Source organism: Lynx rufus, unplaced genomic scaffold (genome assembly GCF_022079265.1).
Source record: "Lynx rufus isolate CCGP_SWC_20201006 ecotype Redwood Valley unplaced genomic scaffold, mLynRuf1.p SCAF_1, whole genome shotgun sequence".
NCBI classification, from domain to species: domain Eukaryota; kingdom Metazoa; phylum Chordata; class Mammalia; order Carnivora; family Felidae; genus Lynx; species Lynx rufus.
The window spans coordinates 196,706,604-196,732,108 of record NW_025814823.1 but is presented as its reverse complement, the minus strand read 5'-3'; the positions used below and the strand labels follow the sequence as shown (position 1 = coordinate 196,732,108).

The window sequence follows — 25,505 nt, the reverse complement described above, 5'->3', positions numbered from 1 at the left end:
GGCCATAAGTCCCTAGGTCCCACCTCCCCTTCCATAGGTTCAAGGGTGGGAGGCCTCTGGAGGGAGTACACTGACTCTGGAGAAAGGGGGCAGAGCTAAGAGAAGATGGAAAGCTTGCAGCCCGGAACCGAGGGGGAGGGATGCGGTCAGCTCACACCTGCCTCTTCCTGCAGCCTCCCCTCCGGCTGCCCCCCACCGCAAATTGCCCTGACCCCCGTCCAGGCTGGATGCAAAACGCAAAGCCCACAAGACGGAACCAGAGCGAGAGGCTCTGATGACCGACCCCTCTGGACCGCAGAGCCATATCCCCCCACGAGCATTCTCAGTGGGGCCTCCAGATGGGGGGAGCCAGGGGGGCCCAGAGGGGCAGCGTCCACCTGCCTAGTTTCTGTCACCCCACTAGGGTGTCCCTTAGGGCCCAGGCCCCAGGGAGTCCCCGGGGGACTTCCTCTGGACCAAGCGGAGCTCACAGTTGGGCAAGCGTTGTACATAGAGTGGAATCTCTTGGATGCAGCTTCAAGAATAAATTTTTTTTTCTCTTTAAAAAGAAGTATAAAAATCATTGTACACAGCATTAAGGGAAGATGCTGAAGAAGCATAAACTGTCCTCACCCTCCCCTAACAATTGCGCGGTCCCCTCCAGTCTCTGTAGGCCTGTAACAAGGTCACCTTTAAAATGTGTTTGAAAGATCAAAAGAGGACATTGTTAGAGTAAGTCCATGAGACTATGTAAAATTTTAAGTGCATTTTCTAAGCAGAATCATCAGACCCAATATATCAGTTTTGTTTTTTTTTATTACTCAAGTATTTTCAGCTCACATTTTTCTTTCAACAGATGATATTCATTGGGAACCCCCATGTGCCAGGCCTGGCTGAGCCCACAAAAGTTCCTTGGCCCATAAAAGTTCCCAGTCGGAGCTATGCCCTGGGCATCAAAGGAACAGAGCATCCGGGGAGCCCAGAGTGGGCTCCCAGCTTGTAGCAGAAGGTCTGGGAGGCTTCCTGGAGGAGGTGATGTTTGGATTGAGGCCTAAAGGTCAAGTAGGTGCTGTCAGACCAAAAAAAGACCAACATACTCATAAAAAAGAGTACTAACAATGTGAACTTAAAATATAATTTTTTTTAACTCCTGAGACAAGCTACTGTTCTCAACTCCCTTCCAGGGGCGGGCAGAAGTCTGGGGCCTTCGCTCCTGAGAAGCCTCTGGTGCCAGCTGCCTGCCCCTGTTTACCGTTCTGGGATGTGGCCCAGCCATAAAAAGTGTGTGCAGCCTGCCTGCCTGCCCTTTGCTCCTGGGGCATGTGACAGCAATGCACAAGGTGGATCCAGTCCCCACACAAGCCCCTGGGAGCAGCAGGCACTTCCCCCTCCTCCTGCTGGTGGCCTGGGAGACAGCACAGCTTCCCCGAAGATGGTGGGCATCTAAGGCCTGGGAACAAGGCGGTACCAGGGAAAGGACTATGCTTCCAAGAGCAGAGGAGGAAGGTTGGTGGCAGGTGTGGTTGGCAGCGTGCGGATTCTGACCTTCACAAATATTTGCTGTGTGACCCTGGGGTAACTGCATCTCCTCTCTGGGCCTCATTTAAGAAGTGGCTCAGGTCAAGTAAGTTTGGCAAGTCCCGCAGACTCAACCCTTCTGGGGGCGAGAGTGGTACGTAAACACATCAAAGGCTCTGATATGTCCTGCAGCAAAGAAACCCCTTGACTTTTCTTTAATCCAGCGTTCTCCATGCTTTGCTACCCAGGAGCCCCCTACCAGCCCCTGCTAGCACCCCAGGGAGCACCACACACTCTGGAGTGTGGGGTGCTGTGAGCTGGAGGGCCATGCTTCAGCTGTAACTCGGTGTTCACGGCACGTTTTGTCACATGGCCTGGCCTCCGGCTTGACTACCTCCAAGCTCTGAGACTTCAGACAACTTACTTAGCTTCTCTGAGCCTCAGCCTCCTCGTTTGGCAAATGGAAATGAAATACTTTGACCTATCCAGAATTTAGCACAGGGTAGGTGCTGTCTTTTAGCCACCTGCTTACGGGGCTGTTGTGTCCTACTGTGAGATGCTGGCGGGCCCACCTAATGTCCCCACCACCCCAAGGCTGAGGACAGATGGTGGTGTGGAAGATCTGAAGCAGGGCAAGCCTGTCCCCAGCCACAGGAAAACCTCTGTCTGGCGGGAGGGCGGTGGCCGGGCCTGGCAGGCTGGGTGAGCGGCAGGTGGGGCCCACGTGGAAGGTCAGGGGGCTAGGTTGGGCCCACAAGTGAGGTTGATCACCTGTCAACCTCCAGAAAAGAGGAAACCTTTATCTAAAGGGACTTTCAAGCAGTGTCATGGGCTGCCTTGTGAGGCAATGAGTTCCCTATCACTCAGAGGGTCCCCCCAAAGCCTGGGGTGTTGTGGCTCAAGAAAGGGACCCCTCCTGGGGCGCCTGGGTGGCTCAGTCGGTTAAGCGTCCGACTTCGGCTCAGGTCTCGATCTCACAGTCCATGAGTTCGAGCCCCGCATCGGGCTCTGTGCTGACAGCTCAGAGCCTGGAGCCTGTTTCAGATTCTGTGTCTCCCTCTCTCTGACCCTCCCCCGCTCATGCTCTGTCTCTCTCTGTCTCAAAAATAAATAAACGTTAAAAAAAATTTTTAAAAAAAGAAAGGGACCCCTCTTGTCCTGTCGGACCCAGAAGCCAGCCCAGTGCTAAGAGGTATTCTAGCTTTCCTCTCGTGAGGAGCTGCTGTTACTTCTGTTTTGTATATAGCAATTTTATGTCCCCATTCCCCCTGGGGGGCAGGCGCCGGTGGCTGGAGACTGGGGCTCCAGACAAACATCAGATATGGCTTGGCCTGCCCCTCAAAGGCCCATGGCCTGGTCATGGTCTCCAGCAAATCAGACGCGTGCCCATCAGCACTATGTTTTGCATGCAATTTCATCTGCAGACCCCTAATGCCCCGCTGAGAACCTCAGTCTGTAGAGCTATCCTATCGACTGCCAAGAGATCAGTGTGGGCAGAGCAGAGAGGGCCACAGCTCCACTCTAGGGGAGGACTCAGCCCAGCTCTAGGAATAGAAAGGGTCTCCCGCCCCCCAGGGTATGTGTGTGCACACGCACGTGTAACGGATTGTGATGGGGATCTGTCCGAGGAAACCAGCGTGGCTCCTGGTGGATGAGGTGCCCCGCCAATGGGATGCAGAACCTGGGAGCACAGCAGGCCTAGGAGAGGGCGGCTTTGGAGGGCAATCCTGTCCCAGCACGGCCGCACCAGAGCCACTTTCTCTGAATCATACCAGATGGACCAGCAGCCTGGTTCCTCATTTTTTACAGTCGCCACTCGCTGGTGTAACAAAACACATGCTCTACAGTGATACAGTCTGAACGTTTCAGCAAATTAAAAATGTTTATTTATATGCATTTAAAAATATCTCCGTATATAATAAAAGGAAGTACATTTTCATCTAACACTTTCCTTAAATCAGCACACATCTCCATTAGACTTCTGGTTTGATGTGAGACCAGGAGAAATGAGAGAGAGAGAGAGAGAGAGAGAGAGAGGCGGGAAGAGGGAAAGAGAGATTATTTACTGGTTGGGATTCCTAAGTGCTGTCGTTCTGCCAAGTAGTAACCAAACTTCCTCTGGGAGAGGGGAGAGGGGACAGCGGCTGCAGGGGACGTCCAACACGCTTGGTGTTCTGAGGGTGACTGAGGGTTCAGTGGGCAGACTGACTTATGTGGACAATATCTTCTAGAAGATGTTGGGATTTTGTTTGTTTGATGAAGACCAGACTTTTCCAACAAGGGCTGTGGTGAGGCTTCCCAAAGAAGCCAATGCCTCCCCTCTATTCCCTCTTCCTGTGGTTCTCCGGACCTTCCGTAGGATCTGATGAAACCCACGTACCAATGGGAGGGGGTTGTTCAGCAAAGCCGGAGCCTGTCCTGTAAGAGAAGAGATGACAGTCCCTGGGGGAGGGGGGAGTGGGTCCCGCCTGGCCCTTCCTGGATTCAGGAGCTATTGGCTTTTGCCCTCTTGGCTTCTCTCCAAAGCCCAGAGATTCAGTGCTCTGTGTGGCCTTGGGCATATGACTTCACTCCTCTGAGACAGGTTCCTCAGGTGCAAAATGGGGACGCACAAACCTGTCTTCCCAAGCTGTTGGAAAGAATTACAAATTAGATATTAGATATAAGCCTTCATCAAACGAACACAGTAGGGTTCAATAAATGTTCCTTCCCTTCACATTCAGGCCCAAAGGGCTCCTTCCTCCTGTATCTGGAGAGCCCCTGGCCTGCCCTTGAGGCCGGACTTAAAGGGGCCTCTGGGTGAGCAGGTGTGCCCAGAACCCGCCAGCCCCTTTCCCGAAGCACACTTCAGTGTAAACCCTTCTTGCCCCTTCCAGACTCCAGGGGTATGAGAGGCAGCAGACCCTTATCCTCACTCTCCCCAAAGACCTCCCCATGTTGGCTGATGGTAGGGCAACCCTATGATTTAGTGTCTGAACTGGGACACCTTTGAGTGAAAGGGGCATGATTTGCAATGCATATGCTGGGTCCACTAGCTTATACCAGTTCAGGCCCATAGATGAAAGAACATGAATGCTCTAGCTAATAATTTCCTATCCTAGTCACAGGCTCACACGGACCCTCACGCTGCTCCGAGAGGTCAATCGGGCACGGGGTGGCTGATGGCTCATCTTAGAGATGTGAAATTCTAACAGTCCTGAGGTCATACTGCTGGTGGGAGAAACCCAGATGCTCACGATCTAAGTCACAAGCCATGACAACAACACGGCGACGCTTGCCCTGTCTCTTCTTGCCCAAACCTTTCCCAGGTTAAGGAGACATGTTCAAGACCTCCACCAGCCCAGAAGGTCCATGAGGCCTGACTCCGTCACTGGGGTCACTCACTAGCTCTGTGACCTTGACGCAACCTCTCTGCTTCAGTTTCTTCATCTGTAAAATAGGGATAGCACCATCTGTCTCTCCGGGTCCCTGTGTTGAGACAATAGGACCTAGCCCAGGATCTGGCACAATAAATACCGTGGGTGACTGAAAAATATCTGATTAATGGCTGCTGTGTCCTTTTCTTGGCAGAAGCGGGCAACCTCTAGTCAGTCGATAAACGCCAGCTGAGCCCCTGCTATGTGCCAGGCCCGGTGCTACCTGTTTTCTATGCACAATCTCCCTGGGTTCCTCGCATCATTGTAAGGGAGGGCAGGTTCTTAACCCCATTCTCCAGATGAAGAGGCAGCACAGCACGCTTAAGGAATGTGGGCAAGGTCACACAGCAAAGAGGAGGCGCTGCCTGGATCGCTGGAACCTAGAGCCCGGCTGTTAGTGTCCGTGCACTGCCCAACTGGGGAAAGGAAGGCCCAGAGAGGGCAGGTTACCTGCCCAAGGTCACGCAGGAGACGGTGGCCCGAGGCCTCCGGACCTCCGAGGGTTTCCGTCTCGGACCCCCCCTCCTCCCGCGCTCGGGCCCCTCCAATCCGCAGCTCTGCGTGCGGGGGCGCGCGCATCCCCCCGGCTGTCCGTCCGTCAGCCGTCTGTCTGGGTGGCTACGCGGGCGCAGCCGTGCTCCCCTCCCCAGCCCGGGGCGCTGCGCAGGGAGAGGCAGGGCGTTCGTGGCGCCCGGCGCGCGCGCCCCACGCCCCACGCCCCACGCCCGCAGCCGACAGACGGCAGCGCCTGCGCCCGAGCCCGCGCCCCCCCAGCCGGTGCGCGGGAGCCGCCGGGGCAAAGTCGCGGCGGCCGGCCGGCTGCGCGATCTCTGGCTCCCTCGCTCGCTCTCTGCTCTCAGGGGAAGGCAAGCCGGGAAGCCCCGGTAACCCGCCCTCCAAGATGAAGAAGCTCCAGGGAGCTCACCATCGCAAGGTAGGGCACGAGGGCGAGGGGGCGCACACGGGGGCGGGGGCACACCTGAAGGCGGAGTGCAGAGAGAGGCCCGCCCCCCGTCCAGGCCCCGGGAGGGTCGGGGAGGGCGCCTGGACCATTGCGAGGTTCTGGGGGAGTCCGGGCTGAGCTAGATGGCAAGGAGGGGCGGGGTCGCGGTCTGCTGGGGCAGGGGGGTGGGGGGGGGATGCGGTTGGGAGGAGGGTTGGCAACACGGCCTTCCCCATCTGGGCGTCGGGATGTGTGTGAGGGGACCGAGGTTCGTTGGGCCGAGTCCTTCGAACAGGTGTCTGAAACCCCAGGAGGCGTGGGGTAGGGCGGCTGGGGCCAGGCGCCCGCCCCTCCCCAGCCCCCCGCCTGTTTCCTCCGGGGGCTGATTGGGGTTGGGGATGTAAGAATAGCCGAGGGCCAGCCTTGAGCTGGACTAATCTCAGGGGTGGGGGGTGGGGAGCCGCCCTGGTCCTCATCGGGTGCGCTCTACACTGAAGCAGCGGCGGAGAGCCAGCAGGGGGACGCTATCTTTCCTGCCCGCGCTTTTGCCCTGCGGGGACCCACCACCTGCTTCTTCCCCACCGGCTTTAGCTTCCCTGCTAAGACCCCAGGCTGCCCCACTGCAGGGCTGGCAGGAGGCGAAGGCAGGGAGGGAGGAAATGGGAGAGCCAAGGGATACGGGGGTGGGGTGGAGGCTGGCATGAGAGAGGTGGGCAAATCTATGTTCTTGGAGCCCTGGGCGGGGACCTCAGCCCCTTCCCACCTCCTCCTGTGGGGTCAGACCTCCCGGCCCCGAGGAGCCTGTGTTGTTGGGTCAAGTTTTCTTGCTTTGGGCTTAAGAGTGGGGGGTGGGGGGTGGGGGATGTGGTGACCCCACAGGGCCGGTAGGTGTAGATATGAGAGAGAACTCACAGGGGCTGGTGTTATTGCCCCCCTCCCTCCCCTGCCAATTCACACTCTCTGCCCCTGCATCTGGGGCCATCGGTGTGTGTCTTGGGTCTTCTTGGGCCCTGCCCTCCGTTCTTTTCCATTCTCCTACTCTCTCTCCTTTCCTTTCCTCCCCTCTCCACTGCCACCAGACCACACAGTATGTAAATAGCCATAGTCTGTAAAGCCTTATCTCATGTAATCCTCCAAAATTCTGGGGGCTAGGTCTCTCTAGCCCCACTTTATAGACAAGGCAAAAACAGACGTGGGAGATGCAGCTAGCTGCTTTCCTAAAGATGGGCTGAGTAGCCCAGGACCAACAGGGCAGGGGTGGGGCCGCCTGGCCTCTGTGTCCCCTCCTTGGGTCTCAAGGTGAATGGGGCAGGGAGTGAGGAATGCCAGGTATCAGCAAAGGAACAGCGGTGTTCAGAGACGAGCACTGGGCTGAAAGTCAGGGAGGGTGGGTTCAGGTCTTAGTCTGCCCTTAACTTGCTGTTTGACCTTGGGCTCGTCTGTTTCCCTCCCTGAAACTCAAGTGTCTTCATCTGCACAATGATGAAGTTGGACTCCACATTTCTATTGTCTCTCGCATCCTGAAGAAGGTGTGAGAGCCTTGGCTTGGGGCAGGCTAACCTCTTCCGGCCCCTGCTGCTGCTAGTGACCTACATCTGTTGGTTCTTAAAAGAGGGGGTGCAGGTCTGGCAAACCCACGATTCTGTTTCTGCGTGACTCCGGATAGGCGGCGGGGGGGGGGGGGGACCGGGGGTGGGAGCTTCACACACAGGCGGAAGTGTGAAGCGACTCATTAAGCTTCCAACCCTGCCCCATTGATTTGGTCCCTTGTCTCCCAGCCAGTCCCATCCTCTTTGTGCCAGCCTCCTGGGATTCATCCATGGTGGGGTTGGGGGCTCCAGGTGGTCTTGAGATTGGCTCATCTTTGGAGGACCCAATCCCCTGTCCCTGGAGCAGGAGCAGGCTTCCCTCTGATCGGAGGAGGTGGGGGACAGAAGAGCTGGCAGCATCCTGCTCTTGGAACTCTTGTCACCATGGAAACAGAGAGCCGGGACTGCTCTGTGAGCAGGGAAAGGGCAGCAGCTTCTCAGGAGAGATCAGAGGAACCTCATTACTGGGCCCTCCTGCCAGCTGGCCTGAACAGGGTTGGGGGGGTGGTCACAGGGTGACTGGCCTGTCACACTACCCCATTTCAGGGGCCAATGTTAACTAGCTGCTCCTCCATACCTCCCGGAGCTCGCCTGGCAGGGAGTGATTCCAGAGAGCTAGGACCCACCCAGCTGGGGAGGGACCTTGTGGAAAGGGGCATCAGAGGGCAGGGGTGAGTTTCAGATCAGTCTGGGGGCCACTGCTGCCCTCAGCCCAGCATGTCTGAGATCACCGCAAGCCCAATTACTGGAAAGGGCTTTTTCACGCTCTTCCTCATTATCACCATCACCCATAATTATGCCAGGCTGTCCTTGCTGCCGCTGGCCCTCTGGCCAACAGCCAGCCTCAGGCAGGATCATTACTATGGTCGCCACTATCACTGAGAGTCACCTCAGTACTGTTACCCCCGTTCTGCCACCTGAACCCATTGCCCCAACCCTGTCACCGCAGCCAGCCAGACACCTCCAGTCCTGTGACACCTGCACTCTCCCTTCCCCGTCTTTATCCCTGCAAAGCCTCCTCTGTCACCACCCAGTTTGTGTGTAGACACCTACTTGGCTGGTGCCGGGAATGGGAATTTGAGGGGGGGGGGGGAAAGTATCTCATCAATAACTGATTACTGAGTCCCTGTGCTAGGACCTGATCTGGTCTTCAACCACTGTAAGTGCCTCTGGTGAAGCCTCCCTCACAGACCATTAGAACCAGAAGACTAATAGATAGACCTACACTTCTCTGCATAAAGCTCAGCATGCTAGCTTCTTAAAACCCTTTTCTTAAATAGAATTGCAGAATACTGTCTGTTCTAGTCCCTATTTGGAGAATTGCAGTGGGTATTGGTCCATTAAAGGATCTGACAAGTCTTGCAGTAAAGAAAACTTTTGCTTTGTGTTAACCCAGTGTTTCCCAAACTTCTTCTTCTTTTTTTTTTTTTTTAAGTTTACTTATTTATTTTGAGAGAGAGTGTGTGCACACAGGCCTGGGGAGTGGGGGGAGCGGGAGCGGGGGGAGGGCAGAGAGAGAATCCGAAGCAGGCTCTACGTTGTCAGCCATGTCAGCGTAGAGCCCAACTCGGGGCTCAGACTCACAAACCATGAGATCATGACCTGACCCGAAATCAAGGGTCCAATGCTTAAGCAACTGAGCCACCCAGACGATCCCTCCCGAAACTCCTTTGCCTCAAGAATCCTTTTTGCCGCTGAGCACCTGTGAACATCCAAAGGGATGTGTTTTTGGAAACACTGATTTATTCAATGCCTTCTGTGTCTAAATGGGGAAACAAGGCTCAGAAAACTCTTTCTTAAAGTCGCACTGTGAAGTGGCACCGACCTGGGACTAGAATTGTAGTCTCCTGACTCCCAGTCCAGAGATATCACTGTTTTCCTATAACCACTGCTGAGCAGGAAACAGGGCGTCCTTTCTCCTCTCTCAAAACCATGAGGTTTGATAATCGGCCTTCTTTGCAGCTGCATTCTTCTCTGCCAAGGGTCTGAATTTCAGAGGCAAGCAGGAAGGGTGTGGCTGTCCCTTTCTTCTGACCCATTCCAGGAGACACTTTGGGGACTGCTCTCTGAATTGTAGATAGTTATCCTGATATCTTTGGGCTCCCCTACAGGCTAACTCACCCCCAGGGCCAGCATTCTAAGCGGCTAGAAGAGGACCTCCATTTCCCAGCCCCAGTCTGAAGGGAGAATGCCCAGTGCACTTCCCCACCCTCCTTAAATTGCAGGAAGGGATCTTAGGGACTGCTGGTTTCCATTCCCCTCTGTGCACGTATCTCTCCTGTAATGACAGGAAGATTGTGACTTTCTGAGATAGACCAGAACTCAGTAGCCTCTTTCTGCTCGTGAACTAAGATTCACAGCACTCCATAGGCCTCCCTGAGCCACTAGAGAATGAATTCAATTCCTCCCTCAGGGGAACCCGTGTTCCCTCCAAGGCCTCTTCTTTCTATGCGAAGGGCCCCTACTTCTCCCCTGTCCTCTCGTGACTACTTCTCCTGAACACCGTCCTGTCTGGCCACCTCCCCAGCGGACATGCTCCAACCTATGTCTTTCTTAAAATATGGTGCCCAGGATAGAGTAACAAAAGGCCAGCACCACGGGCACCTGGGTGGCTCCGTCGATTAAGCGGCCGACTTCAGCTCAGCTCATGATCTCACCATTTGTGGGTTCGAGCTCCACATGGGGCTCTGGGCTGACAGCTCGGAGCCTGGAGCCTGCTTTGGATTCTGTGTCTGCCTCTCCCGCTTGCACTCTGACTCTCTTTCTCTCTCAAAAATAAATAAACATTTTTTAAAGAAATTTAATTCTCTCTCAAAAATAAGTAAACATTTTTAAAACAATTTTTTTTAAAAAGGCCAGCAGCAGTTGAAGACACGGGCTCCAGTGTCAGGAAGCTCTGGGCCCGAGACCCAGCTCTCCACCAGCCAGCCTCATAAAATCATGACACCTCTGTGAGCCTCAATGTTCCTCATGAGTGAAGCAGCGCTTAGACCAGTACTTACTTAGCTCGTAGCGTTATTTTGAGAATGAAATCAGGTGAAACGTTGAGTGCGCGGAGCGCGTAGTAAGAGCTCAGTCCACGGTAACTGTCATTAAGATCGTCATCGCATCGTCATCAACATAGGACCATCCCTTCATCTGACCTCTGTGCTAACCAAACTGGGACCCAGGTAGCTCTCTTAGTGCTTGAGCCATCCTGCTGGCCTCATACGTTTGTAGTTCCCTGCAACCCAGAGACGCTCCTGCATAGGACCACGTGAGCCCAGGCAAGAGCGGTTGATTTTCCCAAGCAGGAGAGTATCTTTGCATTTAGCCCTGTTTGATTTTATATTCTCATTTTTGTTTAGGGGGGCGGAGGCATCACAGTGCTACCCTGGCCTCACCTTTCTCCTTCACCCCTTTGGTCTCTCCTACTGGCAGCCCATTACCCCAGACCTACTGATGACCCCCAGTGACCAGGGGGACGTGGACCTGGATGTGGACTTTGCCGCGGACCGGGGGAACTGGACAGGCAAACTGGACTTCCTGCTGTCCTGCATCGGCTACTGCGTGGGCCTGGGGAATGTCTGGCGCTTCCCCTACCGAGCCTACACCAACGGAGGAGGTAGGGGCCCGAGGGCCTGCCTGAGGGGCGTCTAGGCTAGTAGGCCACGGCTGGGCGTGGAGTGAGGTTTTAAGTGGCCTTGGCCACCATCTCCCCTGCGACCTTGAGCAGAAATGAAAGCAGTTCAATTCTTTGAACTGGGGCTTTGAACGGGGCTGGGAGAAGCGAGCTCCCTCTGCCTTGTCTTTTTTCATCACTCGTCCCCTCCTCTGTCTCCCTCATGCCCAGTGCGGATACCTACTCGGCTCTCCCCCAAGGCCTTGGCCCTTCCCGGACCCCAAGAGATGGGCAGAGAGGCTTCCTCCACTTCTTGAGAGCAGCCTCTATCTGCCTCTCAGCCATCACTGTGCTTTCAAAGTTCTCCCATCCCCCCCTTCTCCCCCACCCCCGCCAGGACCTCACTCCATCAGTCATTCTCACTCTCAAATCTTCGATCCGCCTCCTGTCCTGGTTCCTTCCATTCAGACTGCATACGTGAAGTCTCCCCCATCTTCAACAAATCCTCCGCCGTCCCTGCTTCGCCATCAAGTGACTGTTCGATGTCTCATTAACAGTAGCTGGGGTTGAACACTCACCATCTGCCAGGCCCCGGGCTTGGTGTTCTCACTTAACCCTGACGACAACCCTCCTGGGCGGCACCATTGTCCTGATCTGACGGCCAAGGCTTGGAGAGGCCAGGTTCCTTGTCCAAGGTCATCTGGTGGCGGACCCAACATTCCACCTTCCATTCTGCTTCTCGAGAGCCAGCGTGTTCCCACCCACCCTCGAAGCCTCCTTCCCATTTCTGCCAAACTCATTGAAGAAACACCTATTGGCAGAGCGACAGAAATCCAAATAGGAGTAGATGAGGCAAGGAAAAGATGAATTGCTGTGACCGAAGTGTGGGACTGTAGCTGGCCTCTGATGCTCTAGGAACTCGATAATGGCCCCAGTTCTGCTGGCTCTCCCTTTCCCTGGTTCCTGATTCTGTTTCTCTCTGGGTGCTCACCTCATTTTCTGCTGGGACAGGCTCCCTCCTTGAGGTTGGGCTGGGGGGGGGCACAGACAACTCTGGAATGACTTTATCCTCAGAACTGTTCTCTCTGAGTGAATCCATATAGGACCGCAGGGAAGGTCTTGAACTGGCTTGGCTTGGGATAAATACATCTGAGGGGGTGGGGTGGGGTGGCTGTTGTGAGTGACAGTCCTCCCAGAGCCCTATAGTGGTGGGCAGTTCTCTAAAGGAGACAGCTACCGGTATGAGAAGCAAATGGGGAGAGATACTGGGCACAGGGGATGGCCCGTGGCAGCCACAAGCATCTAAGGGGGTGTGGCAGATCGGGGCCAGATTCTGCAGGGTGTTCATTCATTTCCATACTGAGGCGTTTGCACTTTTCTCCGGCAGGGAATTCACTCCTTTATTCATTCACTCACTCAGTGTTTGCTCGAGGCCCAACCCTCCTCTGGGCCCTGGGGCTGCAGAGGTGGGGAGATCCCCACCAGCTCCCTTGGCTCTCAGTGAGCTGGTATAAAAGGACAGTCCCAGTCCGCACAAGAAGTGCTCCGTGGGGTCGCAGGTGTCTGCCATCAGGGCAGGGGCGGGGCCGGAGCTGGGCTTTAGGGGAGCTGACCCACCCGAGACCTTCCCCAACCTCCTTCCTCCTCGCAGGTGCCTTCCTCGTGCCCTACTTCCTCATGCTGGCCATCTGTGGCATCCCCCTCTTCTTCCTCGAGCTCTCTCTGGGCCAGTTCTCCAGCCTGGGACCCCTGGCCGTCTGGAAAATCAGCCCCCTCTTCAAAGGTGAGGCCTCATCGTCCCAGGAGGGGTCCGGGCCTGGCGGAGGCAGGGAGGCTGCCCCCTTCCCCCAACCTCTAGGCAGACGGGGGGATGAAGCTCAGAGAGGGGATGGCTTCCGGAGGCCACACAGCCTGGCCTGCAGGAGGCCTCGACCTGAGGGCAGCCCCCACTCCCCCACCCCCAGGTGCCGGCGCGGCCATGCTGCTCATCGTAGGCCTGGTGGCCATCTACTACAACATGATCATCGCCTACGTCCTCTTCTACCTCTTCGCCTCCCTCACCAGCAACCTGCCCTGGGAACACTGTGGCAACTGGTGGAACACAGACCTCTGCCTTGAGCACAGAGGCTCCAAGGATGGCAATGGAGCCCTGCCCCTCAACCTCACCAGCACCGTCAGCCCCAGCGAGGAGTACTGGAGGTCAGGCCGCCGCGGGCCCCTAGCCGCCGGCAGCAGGGAGGGGGTGAGGATGGGCCGGCATCCCCCAGGGGCTCGGCGTGCACCTGGAAGGCCGAGTGCCGGTGCTGGTGTTAGGTGGACCCCGGTTCTAATCCCAGCTCTTCAGTGACCAGCTGTGCAACCTTACCCAATATATTTGGCTTCTGATGCTCTGCCTTTGCCGTGGGTCTGGTCATATATTTCTGAGGGTCACTGTGAGGATTAAGGGAAAGAAGGTACGATTGTGCCATCCAGCCTATTGGATAATCATGCTGAGTAAATGCTGGCGGACAGTCATGATGCTGGTGACAACAGTGATAGGAACCTTGCTGGCCACAGCTCTGCCCCGCGTGTGTGGCGTGTGGCAGGGTGACCAGAGGACTCTCAAATCTCCATCCCCCACAGCCGCTACGTTCTCCACATCCAAGGCAGCCGGGGCATTGGCAGTCCTGGGGAGATCCGCTGGAACCTCTGCCTCTGCCTGCTGCTTGCCTGGGTCATCGTGTTCCTCTGTATCCTCAAGGGCGTGAAGTCTTCGGGCAAGGTAGGGCCTTCTGGGAGGCCCTAGAGGCCTGAGGGGCTGGGAGGCGTGAGGACTTCCCAGAGGAGGCAGGGCATGGACTGAGCCTGAGAGGATGAATAGACTTCCTACTGGGAAAAAGTTCAGGGGCAGGGGCGTGGGGGGGGGGCGTGGAGGGGGGGGGTGGCTAGGGATTGGGAAGGGGGAGGAAGAAAGATGTGGCGGTAAGGGTGGGCAGTGGCTAGAAACTTGCCAGGGACAGGACTGATCTGTTACTCAAGTTTGCATCCTGACCCAGTGCTTGGCACTTTGAAGAGGCTCCGTCCACATGTGTTTGTTGAATGCTTGGAAGGTGGGTGTATGAGTCAGAGGTAACTGACCAGAACCCAGTTGTCACATTCGATTGCAAAGTCCAGAGGGTGTGCTTCAGGTACAGCTGGGTCTAGGGGTTCAAAGGATGTTATCAGGAATGTGGTTCTCTTGGTCTCTCAGGAGTGCTTTGTATCTTACCTGCTTGGTGAAAGGTTCTCCCTTGCTCCAGTTCTCAAAAACCCTAGAACTGGGTCTCACTGTGTAGGCTGGGTCATGTTCCCATCCCTGAACCGATCACTGTGGCCAGGAGGGTGGGGTGCTCTGCTTGGCTGGGTCTGGTCAGGTGCCCACCTCTGGAGCTGGGAATGGGGTCAGTCCCAGCTAGGGAAAGTCAGGTGACTGGTGTCTGAAGGAGATCAGATGGATGCGAGGCAGACAAAGCCACGGATGCCCACTTGAGGTTATGAAGGGTGGGAAGGACCATGAAGCTGTTTTAGAAAGACTTGGAAACCTTCTGAGTGGTTTCTTCACTCATTTATAAATTAGAACTTGTCCCTATGCAAAATGCTGGGAAGTGTCGCCCACGAGGAACAGAACCAAAAGAGACTAGAAAGGTAGGGTAGAAACCAATGAGAAAGAGGGGAGAAACAATCATGCTGCAAGTCGGGACAGTGACGAGCCTGAGACCTGGTGGCGTTTGCTGAGAAAATGGCTGGAGGTTTGGGAACAGGTGGAGACAGGATGGAGGGGAGTTTTGGAATGTGCAGTGGCTGCTGACCACGCAAGGTGGGCTTTCCTGGGCTAGGGGCACGGGGGGTGGACGCATCGGAGGGGAAACTCTCATAACTCCTGCAAGGCAAGGCTTCCGGGCAAGGGGCGAAGGCAGCCTGGACCAGGGCACTGCAGAGCTGGAGAGAGTGGGTGGGTCAGGGACTCCTTGGGAAGCAGCGACAGGACTTTGCTGAGGGATCCATGTGTGGAGGGAGGGGCGCAGGGAAGGAAAGAAAAGCATCATGAATGATGGCTCTTCTCATCTTGGCCTACCCAAAGATTGGGGAGGCGAGTTGGGTAAAATGGGGACTTCTGGAAAAGGAGCAGGGTGGAAGGAAGGTCACCCCTGCCTTCCCTCCCCACTTATCGTGCCTCAGGTGGTATATTTCACGGCCACGTTCCCCTACCTCATCCTGCTCATGCTGCTGGTCCGAGGAGTCACCCTCCCAGGGGCCTGGAAGGGCATCCAGTTCTATCTCACCCCTCAGTTCCACCATCTGTTGTCTTCCAAGGTGAGGCCCTCGGGGCTGGCGCATAGAGGGAGGGGTCAGGCCTGAGCCAGGGAATAGAAAGAGGGCGCCCCTGGGGAAAAGAAGGTGGGGGGCACCTGGGTGGCTCAGTCAGTTAAGCATCTGACTTGGGCTCAGGTCATGACCTCGCGGTTTGCGAGTTCGAGCCCCGCGTTGGGCTCTGTGCTGACACCTCAGAGCCTGGAGCCTGCTTCGGATTCTGTGTCTCCCCCTCTCTCTGCCCCTCCCATGCTCATGCTCATGCTCCGTCTCTCTCTGTCTCTCAATAATAAATAAAACGTTAAAAAAAAAAAAAAAAGAAGGGGGTAGGAATCCTCCATGTTATGGGCCCCTGCTACCAGACCGTGGGCTCGGCTCTGTGCTCTACACTGTGTGTCTTTTTCACTTATTCTTCACCATCCTATGAAGTAGACATTCTGGGGCACGTGGCTGGCTCAGTCAGAGGAGCGTATGACTTTTGATCTTGGGGTCATGAGTTTGAGCCCCACATTTGATGTAGAGTCCTAAAAAATATATATATAAACCTTAAGGGGCACCTGGGTGGCTTAGTCGGCTAAGCGTCTGACTCTTGATTTTGGCTCAGGTCATGATCTGGTTCCTGAGTTCAAGCCCCGTGTTGGGCTCTGCACTCATGGTGCCCGCTGACAGTGTGGGGCCTCCTTGGGATTATCTCTGTCTGCCCCCCCACCAACCCGTGCGAGCATGTGTGTGCTCTCTCTCTCTCAAAATAAATAAAACTTAAAAAAGAAATGTAAAAAAAGGGAAGACATTATTCATCCATTTTACAGATGAAGAAACTGAGGCCCAAAAGAGTGATAAGCTTAAGGTCACAGGGCTAGGGAGTGGCAGAGCCAGAATCCAACCCAGATCTGACTCCACACCCCAAGGAGGGCATTTGTAATTATGGAAACAATGGTACCGATGGCTTTAACACTTCTCATTTATTAACGGATGCCCGCCTGACCACGCCTTAGCACTTTGCACATACGTGGTCATTAGTCCTCACCACCACCCTCATTTCAGAGGAGGGGCCCGAGGCTCAGGGAGAAGCTGTGGCATGCCTAAGCCATACAGCTAGAAAGTGGGGAGCTAGAATCAAATCCGGGTCCCTCCAACTCCAGGGAGGAGGGAAAGGGGTTCCAATGGGCTTGTTGTCAATATGAATCTGAAAATTTACGTGAGACGCCACTTCCTTCAGAACTGGACCAAGCTTAGCGATCATCTAGATCCTGGATGGGGAAACTGAGGCCCGGAAAGGGACTTTCCCCAGTCCTGCAGTGTAAGTGCTGGAACAGGGTTTGCTCCCAGCCCGTGTCACTTGTGAGCTGGGCTCCTTACCACACCATCCCTGGACCTGCCGACTCGCTCTCACTCCACCTCCTTCCTCCTCTTTCCTTGGCCCTCTGGACGCCACGGTGTGCAGCCCCTTCTCTTTGCTCTCCATCTGCACCCTTTCCTGCCACAGGTGTGGATCGAAGCTGCTCTTCAGATCTTCTACTCCCTGGGTGTGGGCTTCGGGGGTCTCCTCACTTTTGCCTCCTACAACACGTTTCACCAGAACATCTATAGGTCAGTGCAGCCTCAGAGCCCTCGAGGCCAGAGCAGGGAGGAGAGTGGCTGGCCAGGGCGGGCCTCCTGGGGTGAGGGCGGGGCCCGCTCACTCTGGCCTGGACTTCTGTGCCCGGACCTCTCCCGGCAGAGACACCTTCATCGTCACTCTGGGCAACGCCATCACCAGCATCCTGGCTGGCTTCGCCATCTTCTCCGTGCTGGGCTACATGTCTCAGGAGCTGGGTGTGCCTGTGGACCAAGTGGCCAAAGCAGGTGGGCAGGCTGGCCAGCCCTGGTGGGTGAGGGGGTGGGGCGGGGGGGGGGGCACCGCTGGGGCTGGGGCTGGGCCAGGGAGCACAGTGTGGACCGGCAAGGTCGCGGATGGGTTTGTCCAGTGCGTGTGTGGGTTTGCGCGCACATGAACGCGTGTGTCTTTGCCGGTCTCTGGGTGTCCGAGTGCAAAGGGGGTGTGCGTCAACCTGAGTCCGGAGATAAATGGATTTCTGTGCGAGAGTGTCTTATGTTTGATCACGTCTTAGTAACTTGCCTTGTTTGTCCAAGTGAGTCATTTCCTATGTCAAGAGGTCTGTGTGCACGTGAACTGAGGGTTCAAATGAGGATGCGAATCAGTGTCTGGTGCCAGTGGACGTGTCTAAGTGTGTGTGTTAGTGGACTGTTTGTGTCAATGATGGTATACGTAAGTGTATGCAAGTGAGGTTTTATGTTGGGTCTTGGGTTTATTCATGTACTCATTTTTTTTTTATTTTATTTTAGAGAGAGAGCGGGGGAGAGGGAGAGAGGGAGAGAGGAGAGAGAGAGAGAGAGAAAGAAGAGAATCTTAAGCAGGCTCCATCGTCAGCATGGAGCTCGATGTGGGACTCGATCCCACGACCCTGGGATCCTGACCTGAGCCAAAATCAAGAGTCGGATGACCAACCGACTGAGCCACCGAGGCACCTCTCACACACTCATTGTTAATCCATTTATTTTATCAATCTATGTTTCTTGAGCACCAACAATGCACCGGCCTGCGTCCTAGGAGTTAAGTGTTAGAGGTGTGCAGATAGCGTGCGTCTCTGGGCTTGGCTGAACTAGTATGGCCCGGTGGATGTAAGCGACCGCGTGTGTTTGAGTGTGCATGTGGGGGGCCTGCCCCGTGCCCCAGGCTGCTGACTCTTTGTGCCCTTGGCCCAGGCCCCGGCCTGGCCTTTGTCGTCTACCCACAGGCCATGACCATGCTGCCTCTGTCGCCCTTCTGGTCCTTCCTTTTCTTCTTCATGCTCCTGACTCTTGGCTTGGATAGCCAGGTGAGCCTCGTGTGTGCCAGCGGGCCCCCTGTGGTGTGTGTTTGTGTCTGTGAGGTGGGTGCGTCTGTGTGTGTCCACGTGTGATGTGTGTCTTTGTGTGAGATGTGCAACTGTGTGTGTGTGCGTCTGTGTGTGCTGTGTCTATGCGTGATGTATCCGTGTGATGTGTCTGTGTGTACCTCTGGGGGTGTCTGTGCACGTGTGCTGTGAGGGGGGCAGAATTCTGACCCTCCTCCCCCCTCCCCCCAGTTTGCCTTCCTGGAGACCATCGTGACAGCTGTGACAGACGAGTTCCCGTATTACCTGCGGCCCAAGAAGGCTGTGTTCTCGGGGCTCATCTGCGTGGCCATGTACCTGATGGGGCTGGTCCTCACCACCGACGTGAGTGGTGCTTCGGGGCGGGTGGGCAGCTGGTGGGTGAGCAGGGGCAGGTGCCCGCAGCAATGTCTGTGATCATTCCCTGGGCTACCGGCTTGTTCCTGTTCGGGAGGAAGCTGGCCCACCCCAGGCGCTCTCCCCGAGGGCAGCTCGGTCTAGGACCCAGAGTCCTGGCTTGGAAGTATAAAAGACCTGGCCTCCAGCCTGGTTCCTGCTCTGGCTGAATGACCCCAAGACAAGTGGCTTCCCCTCCCGGAGCCTGTTTTCCCACCAATAAGATGGGGGTCTACATCTAGGATTGTTGTGAGACTCAGGATGGTGTGTGTAAAGGGCTTGGCAGGTAGACAGCCGTCCCACCGTTACCGTCTTGCTGTCACCGCTGGCCTGGCTGCTTCCTGCCCACCTCCTGCCTGGAGAAGGGGTTGCAGCAGGGAGCAAGACCGGGGTGAGGGAACCCCAGAGCTGTGACTTGTGTTCCAGGGGGGCATGTACTGGCTGGTGCTTCTGGACGACTACAGCGCCAGCTTCGGGCTAATGGTGGTGGTGATCACCACGTGCCTCGCCGTTACCCGGGTGTATGGTGAGAGGGGCCACGGGAGGCGGCGTTGAGGCTCCCCACCGTGGGAGGGTGGGAGTCTACTCTGGAGCCCACCTGCACTGGGTCCCCGGTCCCAAGGGCCAGGGTCTCCAGTCGGGGCAGTTGGGGTGGAGGAGGGGCTGCTGGTGGGGCCATTCTCCTCCCCTCCCCCGTGCAGGCATCCAGAGGTTCTGCCGGGACATCCACATGATGCTGGGCTTCAAGCCGGGCCTGTACTTCAGGGCCTGCTGGCTGTTCCTGTCCCCGGCCACGCTTCTGGTAATGGGTGGGAAAGAAGGCTGCTGGCTGGGGCCCCGGGGCTGAGAGTAGGGCCCCGCCCTGGGCACTCAGGCTGGTAGGGCTGCCCTGGCCTGGAGTGGGCCTCTGTCAGGGCTGAGGGGTGGGTGGGCACCAGGATCTTGGTCTACTCCCGTCCCCTTGATGTCCCCAGCTGTTATATCCGGGCTGGCCCTAGCCCTGCATTTGGTTGGCAAAATGAGTGGGGCATTCTCAGGCCTCGGGGCCTTAGGGCGGGGGCTTTGAGGCTCGTGTGTTTGCTTGTGTCTGTGCTTTCTTGGCCTTGGAATTGAAGCAGTTCAGGCACAGGCTGTCTCAGGAATTGGGTGCTTCAGAGCTGGGCTGTCTCAGGCCTTGCAAAGGCTCCGAGGATGGACCATCTTAGGTTCTGCACAGCTAAGGTTATCTCCGACACTGGGTGGCTCTGAGCTGGGCTCCCTCAGGCCTTCGGGTAGCTCAGACCTGGGCTACCCCAAGCCCTGGGGCCTGTGCAAAGCCCACTGTGATGCTGGGGCCCCCGCCTGCAGGCCCTGCTGGTATACAGCATCGTCAAGTACCAGCCCTCAGAGTACGGCAGCTACAGATTCCCAGCCTGGGCAGAGCTGCTGGGCATCCTGATGGGCCTGCTGTCCTGCCTCATGATCCCAGCCGGCATGCTGGTGGCCGTGCTCCGGGAGGAGGGCTCGCTCTGGGAGGTAAGTCTGCCCTTGGTCTTCCCGACCCGTGGCCCAGCCCCGGGCCCACCTGCTGGAACAGAACACATCTGCACCAGCACCTTATCCAGGGCCTTGCAGGCTTTTCCAGCCAATAGCCTGAGCTGTGAATCCTGCTTGGGGTAAGGCAGTCTCAAGGGGCTTCGGGTCCTGCCCTGTGGCCCCCGGGGCCACTCGAGGCCTCTGAGGGGGAGCACACTCCAGAGACCACCGATGTTGGCCAGTGTCCACGTGTGTTGGGGAGAGGACAAGGGAATGGCCCAGGGTCCCACTGTGAGTCGGGCAGAGGTCAGGACCTAGACTCCGGTCACCAGCCCAAAGCTTCCCTATGAAACTCAAGGTCAGAAGGCAACACTGAGGGACCCCAGAGGGTGGACTGTCACTCTTCTCCCTGCTGTAGCCCACGGGTGGCCTGAGAACGGGCTGATGGTGGGAGCCGTGCCCACGCCAGGCTTTGTGAAGAGATCTAGAAAGCACAGAGAATGCAAGCTGTCTGGGCACGGGGATCTGCAGGCCTCAGAAGAGGGGAGTGGGCCAGTGGGTGTGCTGTGATGCTGTGTGACCACTGCAGTGTTCTGCCCCTCTCTGAGCCTCATCACACTCTCGGGACTTCTGACGCCGTGGGTGTGGAGTCCTCTGGGGGCAAGAGGCTGTCATAGTGAGCAGAGCTGAGGGAGGCTACTAGGGCCTGGGAAGAGCCTACGGACCCCCAAACAGAGCCAGCAAGTGCTGGTTCATAAGAGCTAATTGTTAAATAGGGATATTGTGAGCCAGTTGTTAAACCATCGATAACTTGAAACTGACCTTGGTGGGAATATTTACACCACCGGAACTGGTGACAAATCGAGCCTCCTGTGCCCCTCCGTACACCACCCCCAGCCTGCTCGTCAGCTCCCTACTTCTCCCACCTCCCATAGAGCTCCACTGCACCTCAGCTGTCCCCCACCCCACCTTCACATCTCCACCTGGAGAGAGGCTCAGAGCCCTCCCCCTGCAGAAATGACTGCACCACCCAGACCACAGGCTAGTCCTGGAGTCCAGCCACCGCTCTGTCTCCAATTGCTGTGTGACTAGGAGCAAACGCCTTGCCTTCTCTGAACCTCGGGAGCCCCACCTGTACCTCTAAAGGAAACCTGTCTCCTTGCGTGACAGCCAGGGTGTCTGCAAAGGAAAGGAGGAGACAGCCAGGTGGCGGGGCCATGTTGTTGTGGGGTCAGCACTGCAGAGGACTTCCCAGGTCCGGAGTGCCACCTTCAGAAACCAGGGCTTCTAGCACTGACACACTAGGAGGAATCCTAGGTCTGCCTTTTGCCAGCTGCATGACCCTAAGCAAGTTAACACACCTCTCTGAACCTTGCTTTCTCTCTCCTTAAAGTGAGGACAGTGACACCTACCCATAAGGGTTGCTGTGAGAAGAAAAGAGGCTCGTCAGCATCTTCAGAACTGTGAGGGGCAGAAAAGCAGAGTATTCTAAAAGTTTAGGATGGAATCAGACTGCCTGGGTTCAAACCCCAGGATGACCACTGTGTGAGCTTGGCCAAGGTGACCGACCTTGCTGAACTTTACCTCCAGATAGTATCTGTGGGAGTAGAGGATGAAAGTCATAATGCCCCTTTCCCAGGGACTCTGTAAGGATTGAAGAAGCCCACATTTAGCGTAAGGCTGGAACATGGTGAATGTTTTGTTCCCCACCAGGGATTCTCGTGGGGGCGATTTTGCCCTCAGAAGCCATTTGGTAATGTCTGGAGGCACTTTGATTGTCGTAAGAGTACAGCGTGCACAGGGGTTGCTCCCGGGATCCAATGGGGAGAGGGCAGGGATCTGCTAGCCATCCTCAGTGTGCAGAACAGCCCTTACGCAGGGACTCTCCAGGCCGAAACGTCCACAGTTCTCAGGTCAGGAAGTCTTGATCTAGGCACTAGTGTGCAGCTGGGAACAGACCTAAGTCCTTGCCCTCAGGGAGCTTGTATTTTAATGTGGGAGACAGACAATAAACAAACAAATACATAAAGGTAGTGGCAAGTACTATACTTAAAAAAACAACAACAACACAGAAACAAAAACAAAAAACAAACCCTAAATTTAGGAATAGAGAATGATGGAAGGTGGTATTTTGGCCAGGGTGTCTGGGAAGACCTCCCAGGGGGGTGGGCGTGTGTGTGGGGACAGACACCTGGCCAAATCGACAGGGTGATCTATCTAGCTTTGGAAGGGGAGAGCATTCCAGGCAGAAGAACAGTCGGTGCAAAGGCCCTGAGGCAGGAGGGGCTGGCATGTTTGAGGGCAGCAAGGGGGTCGGCAAGACTGGATCAGAGCAGGTGAGGGCAGAAGGAGAGTGGTCGGAGCTGAGGTCAGGGAGGCAGGCAGGGGCCAGGACGTGGAGGCCATGGTGAGCACTTTGGGTTCCATTCTAAGTGAGATGATAAGCCACTGGCAAGTTTCTGAGCAGTGGGGTGACATGCTCTACAACAGTTAAGTGTCACCATGCTTTGAGTATGGAGCCATGCTAGGCCTTAGGCTAAGGGCACTGCACACGTTATCCTCCTTGAATCTGCACCCAGCAGGCTCCACTTGATGTTGGTTGTCCGTCTGCCTTCAAGGGTCTGGGGCTCTTCTCCCTGCAGCTCAGGCAGAAGGCTTTTGGGAATGTAGTTGGAAAAGGGAGGAACCCTAGAACGTCCAGACTTAGTCATTGTCTTAGTCACCTCCCTCCTCCCATGGAAACTGGGGCTTGAGAGGGAAAGGTCAGACATCAGAGTCAGAGCGAGGCCAAATGTTAGACACTTGGAAGGTCAGCGACAGTCCTGTCTCAGTTCTCCTGCTTCCTGGCTCTTTCCCAAACCGCCCAGCTCCTTAGGACTCAGCATTTAGGGGAAGGCACCCAGAGTGGGCTCCTGGATTGCAGTCACAGCAGACACCATTTACTGGGCCTTGCCCTGTTCCCGGCACCCTGCTAAGTGCTGCATCTCAGGGCCTGCCCGTGAGGGCATCATGATCCCCCAGTTACAGAGGAGGAAACAGAGCATGGAAAGCTTAAATTCCATGCCCAAAGGCCACCCAGCTCGTGACAGCAGAGCAGGACTCTCATCCAGGCGTGTGGCTCACTCCCCTGGGGAAGGTGCTACCGCCCGGGCCCCCTGGGATTCTTGCGCACACTGATCCAGGTGCCGTGGTGAGGTCTCTGCCCGGTGCCCGGCCCCAGGAAGCCCTGCACCACGAGCGCCGGCCGTTTTCACCGCTCTCCTTGCTCTGCTGCAGCGGCTCCAGCAGGCCAGCCGACCGACCATGGACTGGGGCCCATCGCTGGAGGAGAACCGGACTGGCATGTACGTGGCCACGCTCGTGGGGAGCCAGTCACCCAAGCCACTGATGGTGCACATGCGCAAGTACGGGGGCATCACCAGCTTCGAGAACACTGCCATCGAGGTGGACCGCGAGATCGCTGAGGAGGAGGAGTCTATGATGTGAGACAGGAGGCAGGCGGACAGCCTGCCCGGCCGCAAAGGGTAGCTGTGCCCTCTGGGGCTCTGAGAGGCCCCGAGGCCGAGGGAGGTTGCCCCGGGTGATGCCGGTCCCCCGTGCAAGTCCTTTCTTGTGGCCTCTGCCTCTCCTCCGTCTACCTTCTCCGCGCGTGCACACAAACCCACTCAGAGCTCAGCCTTCATTTCGCAGATGGATGAACTGAGGCCAGGGAGGAGGGACTTGCCCAAGGTCACGTGGCGGAGGGGACTGGACGCCAGGCCTGCTGGCCAACCAGCTCCCTTTCTCATGTGGCAGGTGGGAGCATCTTCTCATCTCCGTTCAGGGCCCAGACTCCTCTCTTTTCTAGGGGAGGCTCCCCATACACTTCGAACAGCCAGAATCCGAGCTGGGCAGGGACGTCCAGGGCATGGCAAGGCCCACGAGGCCCCAGGCATCAAGGGTTAGCAAGTCAGGTGGGAGAAGGACCCCTGAGGACTCATGTGCCCACCAGGTTTCCTGAAGGAGGTGGGGCCTGAAGGCCCTGGAGGATGGGGCAAGTTGGGAGGGAGGCCCCCATGTAACCCCCGTGCCTCCCCTGGAGCCCCGGGCAGAAACCAAAGTGTTCCCAGGTTACAGCAGGGTCCAGGTGGGAATGACGAATGAGGGGGAGGGGGAGGAGGGACGTGGGGTGGGCAGGGGTTTGCATGATCTGGGTGTGCTTTTGATAGAATATCTTTCAGGGTCAGCGTGCAGGGTGGCTTCAAGGGGACAGGGCGGAGGAAGCAGGCCTGTGGAGGGCAGGCAAGAGGGGCGGTGGCCTGAGTGAGGGGGTGGGGTGGGGAAAGGAGGAGGACCCCACGCTCCCCTCCCCCCCAGAAAAGGGCCGGCAGCCTCCCACACTGGACCCCCGCCCTCTGGTGTAGGGAGCCCTGGGCATGATTAGGACAGAGGACACAAGTGGACAGGTGGGAGTGAGGGGTCCTAGTCAGGACCCAAAGCCCCTGCATTCCCTTCTCCCTGCCCTGGCGGCCCTCACTGTCTCCTCCAGCTCCGGGCACTGCTGGGAAGTTGGCCTTGGCTGTGGACGACCAAGGCAACTAAGAGGCTTGGAGATGGTCTGCACACGTGGCTGTCTGGTCCTGATGCTGCCCACCCCTGCTCCGGGACGCGGGTCCCCGGGCCCAGGCATGGGGGGCGGAGCCAGCGAGCCCAGGGCAGCCGACTCAGCCCCGTGGCCAGAGGCCTTGGCATCTTCAGTCCCCGGCACAGGAGGGGCTGTCCTGGGGCCCCCACTCGCCCCCGAGAGATAAGGGTGGGGTGTGCAAATGCCTGAGTAGAGCTTCTGCCCACACGGTGCTCCCCAGCGGGGCAGAGCACCCTCATGCAGCGGGCCGGCCTCTGTGCCCTTTGTCCTGCTGTCTCCCCAGCCCATCCATGTTCCGTCCGTTTGTTGTCAATAAACACCAACGAGCTCGTCCTTCTCACCCCTTCTCCTTACCACTGAGAACCATGAGGTGGGCAGCCCAGGGCTCTCCGGCTCCTGTTGGACGGCCGAGGGAACCGAGGCTCAGCTGTTTGCTTCCCCGGGTCCCCCGGCTTCTGACACTTGCTCTGCCATTGTGCTATGGCTGTGGTGGGTGGGTGGGCTGAGGAAGGGTGGTGAAGAGGAGGAAGCCCTTGAAGACAGCTTTGCCCCCCTTGTACATCTGGGCAAACTGAGGCCCACCGAAGGGGAAGACTTGCTCGAGACTACCCAGCCGAGGCAGGAGGCCGTCCCCTTTCCCCCTCCAGCTGCTTCCCAGCCTTACCCACAGGTGCAGCTGG

At 56.8% G+C, this 25,505-nt stretch overlaps 1 protein-coding gene across 1 annotated transcript; it reads left to right on the top strand.

Annotated features, from left to right (window-relative positions):
• The first annotated feature begins 5,814 nt into the window (after positions 1-5,814).
• Positions 5,815-24,339, top strand: SLC6A7 (solute carrier family 6 member 7). Its single transcript, XM_047073662.1, has 14 exons — positions 5,815-5,847; positions 10,866-11,049; positions 12,698-12,829; positions 13,011-13,245; positions 13,669-13,807; positions 15,244-15,378; positions 16,862-16,965; positions 17,096-17,220; positions 18,142-18,254; positions 18,504-18,635; positions 19,113-19,212; positions 19,388-19,488; positions 20,034-20,201; positions 23,478-24,339. The coding sequence occupies exons 1-14, from the start codon at positions 5,815-5,817 to the stop codon at positions 23,685-23,687; spliced, it is 1,911 nt and encodes a 636-aa protein (XP_046929618.1). The 3' UTR covers positions 23,688-24,339.
• Positions 24,340-25,505: the final 1,166 nt, after the last annotated feature.